General features: G+C 60.8%; 1 protein-coding gene across 1 annotated transcript; it reads left to right on the top strand.

The window, feature by feature from the left end:
* Window positions 1–1,551: 1,551 nt before the first annotated feature.
* On the top strand, window positions 1,552–2,499 carry SOX2 (SRY-box transcription factor 2; the record flags this gene model as incomplete). The annotated part of the gene is made up of 1 exon (XM_082320911.1): window positions 1,552–2,499. One exon carries the CDS (start codon window positions 1,552–1,554, stop codon window positions 2,497–2,499), a length of 948 nt encoding a protein of 315 aa, XP_082177037.1.
* Window positions 2,500–10,131: the final 7,632 nt, after the last annotated feature.

The raw sequence follows: 10,131 nt of genomic DNA, 5'->3' as shown, positions 1-10,131 counted from the left end.
GCGCCTCCCGCCCGGGGCGCGGCGGGGCCGGCAGGGGGCGCCACAGCGCCGCGGCTGAGCCGCCCGGGCGCGGCCCCCGCCCCCGCCGCTCCGCGCCCCGGCCCCTGCGCGGGGCTCCCCGCACCCCCCGCCCCGCACCCCCCGCCCCCCCCCCGCCCCACCGCCGCGGGGCGATCGCAGCCAAAGGCGGAGCGGCCCCGGCGGGGCGGGGGAGGCGCGGAGCGGCGCGGGGCACCGGGGGGGGGGGGGGGGCGGCGAGCGGCTCCCCCGGCCTCGCCCCCCCCCCCCCCCCCCCCCCCGCTTTGTCGTTAAGTGCGGTTTAGCGACGAGGACCCCGAGGGGGAGTGGAAGCAAACTTCGCCCGGGCTTTGTGCGCCCGCGGAGCGACGGCGGGGGCAGCGGAACGGGCGGGTGGTAGCGCCGGCCCGGCCCCCCGGGCCCTGCGCAGGGGTCCCTGCCCCGCCCGGCGCGGAGCGGGGGCGCTTGGGGAGCCGCCTTTGGGCCCGACGGCCCCGCTGCCCGGGCCGGGGGGAAGCGCTTGGCGTCGTGCGGGGGGGGCCGGCGCGGAGCCGGGCCCGGGGGAAGGGCACAGCCTGGCCCGGGGCTGTGCGGGGCCAAGCCGGCCGCCGGCGGCGGCGGGGCGCGGTGCGGGACCCGGCCGGGGGCTCCGCTTTCACGGGCCCGGCCCGGCCGGGGCGAGCGCCGCAGGGGCAGGGCCGGGCGCGGGCGGGCGGCCCCGCCGGCCCCAGGGCCGCTGGCAGAGGCGGGGGGGCCGGGGGGAAGCCGTTCCCGCTCCGCTCCCCCCACGGCTTCTCCCAGCCCCAAGCCAACACCAACTTAAAAAAAAAAAAAAACAACAGACACACAACCAAAAAATCCCCCACGTAGCAACAATGCTGTTTACCCACTTCCTCCAAAAGGCGTGTGTGACCTGTTGCTGGAAGGGGGGACACAAAGGCTCCCCAGTGGCTGCCTGGGCCGCCTCCGGGCCCGCCCCCCCCGCCGCGCCGTCCCGGCGGCTCCGAGCCCCCGCCCCGTTTCATGCAAAACCAGGGGTAGAGACTGTCCTCAGTGGCGGAGCCGCCGAGCGCTGATTGGCCGGGGCCAGCACATTTATTCCCTGACAAGCCCCCATCACATGGATGGTTGTCTATTAACTTGTTCAAAAAAGTATCAGGAGTTGTCAAGGCAGAGAGAGAGAGTGCGTGTGTTTGCAAAAGGGGGTAAAGTAGTTTGCTGGCTCTTTAAGACCGAGGTGGAGAGAGAGAGAGAGAGCGAGCGGCAGGCAGAGAAAAGGGGAAAAGGAGGAAGAAGAAGTTTTTTAAAATCGAGGCTCCGGCGGTAATAATAGCAGTTATTAGCATTATTAATCCATCAGCGAAGAGGAAGATCCTGATCTTGATCCAAGCGTGGTTTTGGGGAGTCCCCCTCCCCCCTTTCCTACCCCTCCCTAGGAAAAGGAAAAAAAAAAAAAAAAGTCCGGCTCGGGACTTCGCCGCGGCGGCTCCTCGCTTCTCTGCTCCAGGCTGGTTCCAGGCAAGAGTCGTTTGAATGTACAACATGATGGAAACCGAGCTGAAGCCTCCCGCCCCCCAGCAGGCTTCGGGGGGAGGCACGGGCAACTCCAACTCGGCCGCCAACAACCAGAAGAACAGCCCGGACCGGGTCAAGCGCCCGATGAACGCCTTCATGGTCTGGTCCCGCGGCCAGCGGCGGAAAATGGCCCAGGAGAACCCGAAGATGCACAACTCCGAGATCAGCAAGCGGCTCGGGGCGGAGTGGAAACTTTTATCCGAGGCGGAGAAGAGACCCTTCATCGACGAAGCCAAGCGGCTCAGAGCTCTGCACATGAAGGAGCACCCGGATTATAAATACCGACCCCGGAGGAAAACCAAGACCCTCATGAAGAAGGATAAGTACACGTTGCCAGGGGGCTTACTGGCGCCGGGCACCAACACCATGGCGACCGGGGTAGGGGTTGGGGCCACCTTGGGAGCTGGGGTGAACCAGAGGATGGACAGTTACGCGCACATGAACGGCTGGACCAACGGCGGCTACGGGATGATGCAAGAGCAGCTCGGCTACCCGCAGCACCCGGGCTTGAACGCGCACAACGCGGCGCAGATGCAGCCCATGCACCGCTACGACGTGAGCGCCCTGCAGTACAACTCCATGACCAGCTCGCAGACGTACATGAACGGATCGCCTACCTACAGCATGTCTTACTCCCAGCAAGGGACCCCGGGCATGGCCCTGGGCTCCATGGGCTCGGTGGTCAAGACGGAATCCAGCTCCAGCCCCCCCGTCGTCACCTCCTCCTCTCACTCCAGGGCTCCGTGCCAAGCGGGGGACCTGCGGGACATGATCAGCATGTATCTCCCAGGTGCCGAGGTACCAGAACCAGCTGCCCCAAGCAGACTTCATATGTCCCAACACTACCAGAGCGCACCTGTTCCTGGCACAGCCATTAATGGCACACTCCCTCTATCGCATATGTAAGACAAAGGGGCCGGGGGCGGGGGGGGAAGGCGAACTAAGCAAAACAAACAACAAAAAAAAAAACTTTTATTAGAAATCCTGGACTTTTTTTTTTTTTTTTGACTATTTTTGTACAGAGAAAACTCGGGGCGGGGGGCGGGCGGGGGGGGGGGCGGGCGGCGCAGAAATTAAACCGGCGAGGAACTTGTATAGATCTCGGAGGGGCAGCAACTACACAAAACTTTTAAAAAGTTCTAGTGAAAACGGTAGGAACTTTGCAGAAAGTTTGCAAAAGTCTTTACCAATAATATTTAGAGCTAGACTCAAAGAGCGAAGAGGAAAATGTTTTAATATTTGCAGGCAACTTTTGTACAGTATTTATCAAAAGAAACATGGCAATCAGAACGTCCATCGGTAACAGAGAGAGAAGGGAAAAAAAAACAAACGCGCGAATTTGCCAATTATTTTTTAAAAATAGAGTCTACTTGGAGCGTCGTGGCTGCGGCAGCTGAATGTGCAGCAGCTGCGAGAGGAGAGGGAATTATTTTACAGCATTTGGACATTTAAATTGTTTTAGAAATTGTACAAAAGGCAAAAAAGGTAGGATGAGTACTGGCGAACCATGGGCTTGGTTTGCTGAAAAAGGGCAAACGTTTAGATTGTACTAAATTTTTTTTTTTTTTTTTTTTTTTTACTTCTTGTTAAAAAGCAAAAATTGCCATGCAGGTTCACACGCCGTTTGTTAATTTATAATAACTTTTTTGTTTCCAGACTTCATCCTGTTCAAAGAAAAGCAAAAAAAAAAAAAAAAAAAAAAAAGAGAGAGAGAGAGAAAAATACCAACCTGAAATTACTGTGTTTGAAATATTTTCTTATGGTTTGTAATATTTCTGTAAATTTATTGTGATGATATTTTAAGTTCTTTTTTTTTTTTCTCATTTTCCGTAGTTGTATTTTAAAGATTCGGCTCTGTATTATTTGAAATCAGTCTGCCGACAGTCCATGTATATATTTGAACTAATACCATCCTTATAACAGGTACATATTCCAGTTAAGTTTTTACTCCATTATGCACAGTTTGAGATAAATAAATTTTTGACATATGGACACTGAAGTTCCGCTTGAGTCTTGGATTTATTTTTGCAACGCAAGATGTTTTTTAAATAATTCATGCAGCAGACGGTATCACGGTAGCCAACCGAGCACGATAAATAATGCAGCCATGTATAGAGAGCACGAATACTTCGGTGTGTACGTGTAGAGCGAGGGCGGCAGCGCCGGCGGAGCGGCTGCCCCTGCCTCCGTCGGGGGACGGGGACGCGGAGCCCGCCGCTCCGCCCCGGTTCCCTTCCCTCCCGCGGACGCGATGGGGCCGGGGGGGTCGGGCTCGGTTGCCCGTGACCACTTGTTGCCTGCGGCGGGGCGCGGAGCGGCGCGGAGCGGGGGCCCGGCCGGGCCCTGCGAGCCGGAGCCCGGCTTGCCCCGGCGGAGAAGCCGCTTCTCCCTTTTCCCGACGGCGCCTTCCCGCCCCGGGCGCGGCGGCGGCGGGGCCGGGCGCTCCCCGCTCCCCGGGCCGCGGCTGCCGGGCGCCCCTCGCCCGCTCCGGGGCAGCGCCGGAGGAGGCGAGCGGCGGGGGCGGGGGGCTTGGCCGGGCGAAGGCGAGAAGCAACGAAAAGCGGGCAACCGAACCGGAGCGGCCGAGGGCCGGAGGCTTTCGGGCTCCGTCGCAGCTCGTTCTTGGATCCCGCGTCTGAAGTCGGCGGCGCGGCGTGAGCCCGGCCTCGGACGCGCCCGGCTGCCGGCCGCAAGCCCAGGGAGCCGCGGCGGCGCCGGGCAGGCGGGAGGAGGCAGGGCCCGGCCGGGCCGGGGCGAGGGGCCGCGGGCCGGGCGGGGGCGGGCAGCGCCGGGCCGCCGCTCCCCCGGGGAGATGCGGCCAGCGGGACCGACAGTCTCCCAACGGCGGCTGCGAGCTCGGGGCGGTGCGGCGGCGGGCCGGGGGCCTCTCCGGGCAGCGGCGCGTTGCGGTGGCGAGGAAGGGCCCCGGCCGGCGCGGCTCGGCTTCTCTCGCTGGTGTTTCTTGTCGGGCACTGGATTTCGCTTTAGCTCGGGGAGGAAGAAGGGGAAAAAAAAAACAACCAACCAAACAAAAACCGACCAAAAAACTAACCACGAAAAAGTGACCTGGCTGGTGGTGGCTTTTATTCGGTAGTGCTGTTTCCTAGGCCTCCCCGCGGAAGGCTGGTGCCCGGGTGAAAACGGGGACTGCCGGACCGGGGGATGCGGAGTTTGCTCACCGCCTGGGTCTGTAGTTCAGCTCCCTTTGTCCCTTTTATGTCTGCACCGCCGCGGTATTCGGGCAGCGCAGCAATCCTTGCAGATTCCCAGCCTTTTCTCTCTCTTTTACGGTGCTGCCACGAGTAAAATGTTCTTTTTCAGGGCTGCGAGCGTTTGCAGCGCGCCTGGGGATTATTCACGGGGTGGCGAGCCCACGTCCCCGCTCCCGCTCGCCTCCCCGGGAGCAGGGAACCGGGAATAAAAAGCCCAATCGATATTGCGATTCCATTTTTCAAAAGCGAATCTTAGCCAATTAACAGCAATAAAGCCTGGCCCCTTTTTGAAGTGCTAACTAAAATATTCGAGGGGGGTAGTTGGAAATGTTGGTCCTTTTACAATTCGCATAGAGAAGGCGAGCTAATGCTATTAAACAAAAGGCACTAAGCCACATATTCAGGCTTAGTGAATTCAGCAACTTTTTATATGGGCAATTTGTTTAAGCTTAGATTTCGGAGTGCGACGTGGAATATATGTGGTTGAAACCTGATCTGCCTTGGACAGATTCCTTCCATCCATCCATCCATCCACCCACCCACCCATCCATCCATTTATCCCTTCAGAGAGGATCACCCCAAGCATTTTACGCGTACAGCTGAACGATTGTATTTTTAAAGTGTTAGTTGGAGGAACGCCGTCGTCCGCTGCTAATTTTGAATTCAACGCGTTCAATAAGCCCATTTGCACCTAAGCCAAGGCCCCGGGCTGTCGTTTGCGGCGGCCGAAATGTGGGAGCGGAGCTGGTGGATGTGGTTTGGGTTATTGAAGAGCTTTTGGGTTCTCCGTGCTTTCCCTCCGGTGAATTGTGCTGGGCTTTCCAGCCAGGGCGATGCTCGGCCCGGGGGTGATGCTTCGCTAACCTTCTGCCGCGCCGAAATGAGCCCAAGGATGAGATTAGAGTTTCCCCTGTGATTTTTTTTTTACGGCTTTTTAAGGACCGGGGTGTTAAAATATTTTGCGGAACTGGAGAGGTAGATTAGCAGGGTTTCTTGCCAAAGCTGGGAAGCTGGTATTACAGACTGTCCCAGGGGGAAATCGCTCACATTAACCACTAAATGAATATTTGACAAGGGCTCATTCGGGGGTATTATTACTACAAACGGGTCCCTACTGGACTTTCCAAGGGTCAAAGAGCAATGGTTCAATTAATTATTTAGACTGTTAGCGGGCTCGGCTGTAAGCGCCGTGCTGCTCTCCGCAGCGGCGGGGCCCGGCGCGGCCGGAGGCGCCCGTTCCTCCCGGGGAGCCGCGGCCTGGCCCCGGCGGCCCCCCCCCCCCCGCGGGCAGCGCGCCCCTCGTCCGTCCGTCCGTCCGTCCGTCCGCCTGCCAGCCGCAGGCAGGCAGCCCAGCCGTTTCAGCGGTATATAACGTCGGTCCCGCTGAAGGAGAGAGGCCCATTACTGATAGGCGCGATTAGATACACTTCAGTTACTTCAGTTCTGATCTAACTCAAATATTAAAATCCGAAGCCTGCCTCGGTGCGTGCGAGCTTTCCGCGGCTATCTGCGAAGTGCCGACGTTCAGGTGGCAGGAGAGCTTCGGCTTCGCGTTTTAGCGCCAGCCAGCCTCGCCTGCCACTGTCGTTTCAACATTTTCGTTGTTGGGGGGGGGGGGGGGGGCGAGAGAAGGGAGGATTATTTTGTTTAATTTCTACAACAAACATGTCCGCAGTAGTAGATACTAAAAAAAAAAAAAAATGTTGGGAGTGTGCGATTAGGTGACAATAATATATGTTGAATGAATAAGAGATAAGCTGCAAGGGGGGAGAGGGAAGCAGTAATTACAAACCCAATTCATTCAGCTTTTCAGGACTTTTGTTGTGGGAGCTCCATTGACGGGCTTCGAGCTGCCAGTTTTCTCACATTAAAAAGAACTGATCAGCGCCTCAGGGGGACAAGCAACACCGCTTAACTGCATAGTGATGGGGTCCTCATTTAGAGCCATTACAACAAGAAAATTAAACAGAGCCTTTGTGTGCACCAGGTTTACTTTTCAGTTGCTGACAGTTTATAGCTAACTGCTCAGAGATTGAAGTTTGATTGCGGTTTGATCGCCTGCTAGTTAGCACCGCCGCTATTTCAGTTTTGGTAATTAAACCCAGTTTTTCTGACGATGGCACGGGGAATTGCAAGGAGTTCGGTGCTAGTTTGCTTTTGAGGAATCACTTCGCTTGGCGAGGACGCGCAGCGCTGAAGTGAGTGCGGGGCTTCTTCACCGGCGAGCTGCAAAGCCAAGGGACCCGGGGACGGGAACCCCGGCCGCGGCAGGCTGGGCTGCGCGAGGGCGGGAGGGCCACCTCCGTCCCCGCCGGGCCACCTCCGTCCCCGCCGGGCCAGCTCCGTCCCCCGCCCGGGGGCCGCGCTGCCGGCCCCGCTCCGCTCCGCTCGGCGCCGGGGGCTCGGCGGGGCGGGGGGCAAAGCGGCACCCGGGCCCCGCCGCCGGGGGTTTGAGCTTCGCTGCTGCAGCCCGCAGCGGAGCTGCTGTGGCCGAGCCCCGTGTGCGTGTGAGTGTGCGTGTGTGAGTGTGCGTGTGTCAGCGTGCGTGTGTCAGCGTGCGGCTGTGCGGCGGGGCAAGGGGCTGCAGCTTCCCGTCACCCTTCAGCAGCGCTCCGGAGCCGGGCCCGGGCCCCGCCGCGGGGGAAGGCCCGTCGCTGCCGGCCCGCTCCCGCAGCGGGGCCCGCACCGCTGAGAGCCGCTGGCCGGGCCGGGGCAGCGGGACCGGGGCAGCGGGACCGGGGCAGCGGGGCCGGGGCAGCGGGGCCGGGCCGGGCCGGGCCGTTTCTCCCCGAGTTTCTGCCGGTGACTGCGGCCGCGGGAAGCAGCGCGGCGTGCCGCCCCGCAGGACCTCTGCCATGCGGACGGGAGCTTTTACACCCTGGTTTTATGTCGGTTTTCTTTTCAGTTTTCTCTTTTTAAAATTCTTTTAGGGTGTCCCCGTGTGTTGCTTGCACCCCCGCCGCCAAGAGCCCCCCTCCCTCCCAGCTCTCGGCCCCGCCGCCGAGCGCTTGTCCCCGGGCCGGTGACTGCTGCAGGGGAGCGAGAGGCCCCGCAGCTCGGGGGTCCCTGGGGGGCACCCCACGGGGCGGGGGTCGGCCAGGCCACTCCCGCGGGGCCCGGCGGGGCTCGGGGGGGGCGAAGCGGCGATGCCGCCTGTTCCCAGGGGCTGTGGGGGCAGCGGGACCCCGGCGAGCCCCGGGGGAGCCCCGCCAGCCCCGGGGCGCCGAGCTGGGCCGCCTCCCCCCGGGGCGCGCCCCCGGCGGCGGGCACGGGGCTGCCCGGCCCCCGCTGCGGGCCGGGGAGCGGGAGGGGAGGCCCGGCCCCCTGCGGGCTCCCCCGCCCCGGGACCTCGGTGACCCCGTCATCTCCGCAGCAGTTAGGGCTGATGACGTAATGCGGGCGCTTTTTTTGCAGAAAGTCGTGATTAACGGGGCGGGGGGTGGAGGGGGGGAATCCCACCGGGTGCTGGAGAGAAACGGGCCTCTGCAGAGCCTCTCCCGCGGGAAGGCTGCGGAGGGGTGCCTGGGCACACGCACTCACACGCACTCACGCGCATCCCAGGCTGCGGGCCCGATCCTGCAAAGCCGCCTTCCCTCCCTGCGGGCAGCTCCCGGGCGCTGGGGAGGCCCGGCCGGGCGAGCGGAGCTTACTCGGGCGACTAAGGACGGCCGGGGCCGGGTCCAGCTTAATGAGAACCGACCCCCGCAGCGCTCTGCGGGGCGGCCGGCTGCGCCCGGGGCCGGGGCTCTGGGGGGCCGGGGCTGTCGGGGCCGGGGCTGCCGGGGCCGGGGCTCTGGGGGGCCGGGGCTGCCGGGGCTCTGGGGGGCCGGGGCTCCCCGGCTGCTGCCAGGGCCGCGGCTGCGGCGGGAGCAGCTCTGCAAGGTGTCCTTCTGGCTTTGCTTGGGATGATGGTTCCTTTAAGCTCTTACAAATTGCCAAACTTGCGGAAGACAGAGAAATAATTAATGTATTAAAACAAGCAGTGAATTCCTCAGGAGGCACCTTATCAACTCCAGCCACACTGGCTTCATCCCTCCTCGTATGCTAATGCCCCGTGACGTCACCGGCGCCAGATTGAATGTGAATCAGTTATGAAATTATTAGTTTTAGCCTAAAAAGCAATCTGGCTCTGCCGCGAGCGGGGCTGGCGCTGCGGCGGGCTCTCGCCCGCGGCCTCCCGGTGCTGTGCACTCCGGCCGTGGCGCCGGGCCCGTCCCGGGGATGGGTACTGCCCAAGCACACTTCCCCGCGGGGCTGGGGTCAGGAAACCCGTAGGTTCATGGGGTCCCGTTTCTCAGGCGGCAGTGTCTTCCTTATCGGTACACACATTACACCCGAAACCAGACAATCGGATTTCCTCCTACTTTCCAGGTAGGCAAGAGCTCCTTGTGATTTGTTTCTGTTGAGATCCCACCGAGGGGGTGCGATTCTTTGCCAGCGCCTGAGAAAAAATACCCAGGAGTGTTTGCTTTTGCTCGCGATGGAGGAAAATGGGCCAGAAAGGGGGGAAATACCGATTTTTTGTTTGTTTGTTTGTTTCAAACAGAAAGGTTTTTATTTTGGATTTTGGAAAGGAGAGTGGCCCAGCGGCGGAGGGCCGAGGGATCCGAGCGGGGCCGACGGCGGTAACGCCGTGCCGGCCGCCGGGGCCGCTCCCGTGAGATGCCTGGGTCCGGCGAGGTCAAATACCTGAATCCAAACCCCTCGGCTCCGTTTCTTTCGCTTGCAAATCCTTCCGAAAAACGGTTCTCGAAGAAACCAGGCTAACCCTCAGTCCCCCGGAGCCCCTTCGGAGGAGTTGCGCCGGTGGCAACTTTCTGGCCGGTGCGGGGGGGCCGGCGCTCCCCGCCCCCGCCGCCGCGGGCGGCCCCGGCCCCGCGGCCGTTCCCCTCTCCCGGAGCAGCCTGCTCCGCCGCCATGAATTATGGATCAACTTGTAGCTCTTTCTGCCGGGGACACCCGGCATCGCCCCCCGCTCGGCGCTGCGGGGCTGCGGGGGCCCGGCCGCGGGCGGGGAGGCGGCCCCCGCCCCAGCCCCGGCTTCCAGCGGCCCCCGCAGCAAAGAAAGGAAGAAAGAAAGAAAGAAAGAAAAAGTTGTAACTGGCCGAGAAGTGAGTTTTCTGGCTAATGAAATCCAAAATGAGTGGCGAATATAAAGTATTGTAAGATTTCTTCCCTGCCTCCCCCCCGGCACTGATTGGCAATACTCTTTTTTTTTTTTTTTTTTTTTTTGTGTGTTGGTTTGAAAAGCAGGAAGAAATGTAATGAATTGAGTGCTGTCAGAGATGTCTTCTCTGTTGATGTGGTGAATGGCAGTAGCTCCCTG

This window comes from Platalea leucorodia (genome assembly GCF_965183815.1).
Source record: "Platalea leucorodia genome assembly, chromosome: 8".
Taxonomy (NCBI): domain Eukaryota; kingdom Metazoa; phylum Chordata; class Aves; order Pelecaniformes; family Threskiornithidae; genus Platalea; species Platalea leucorodia.
This window is presented reverse-complemented; position numbering and strand designations above follow the sequence as displayed.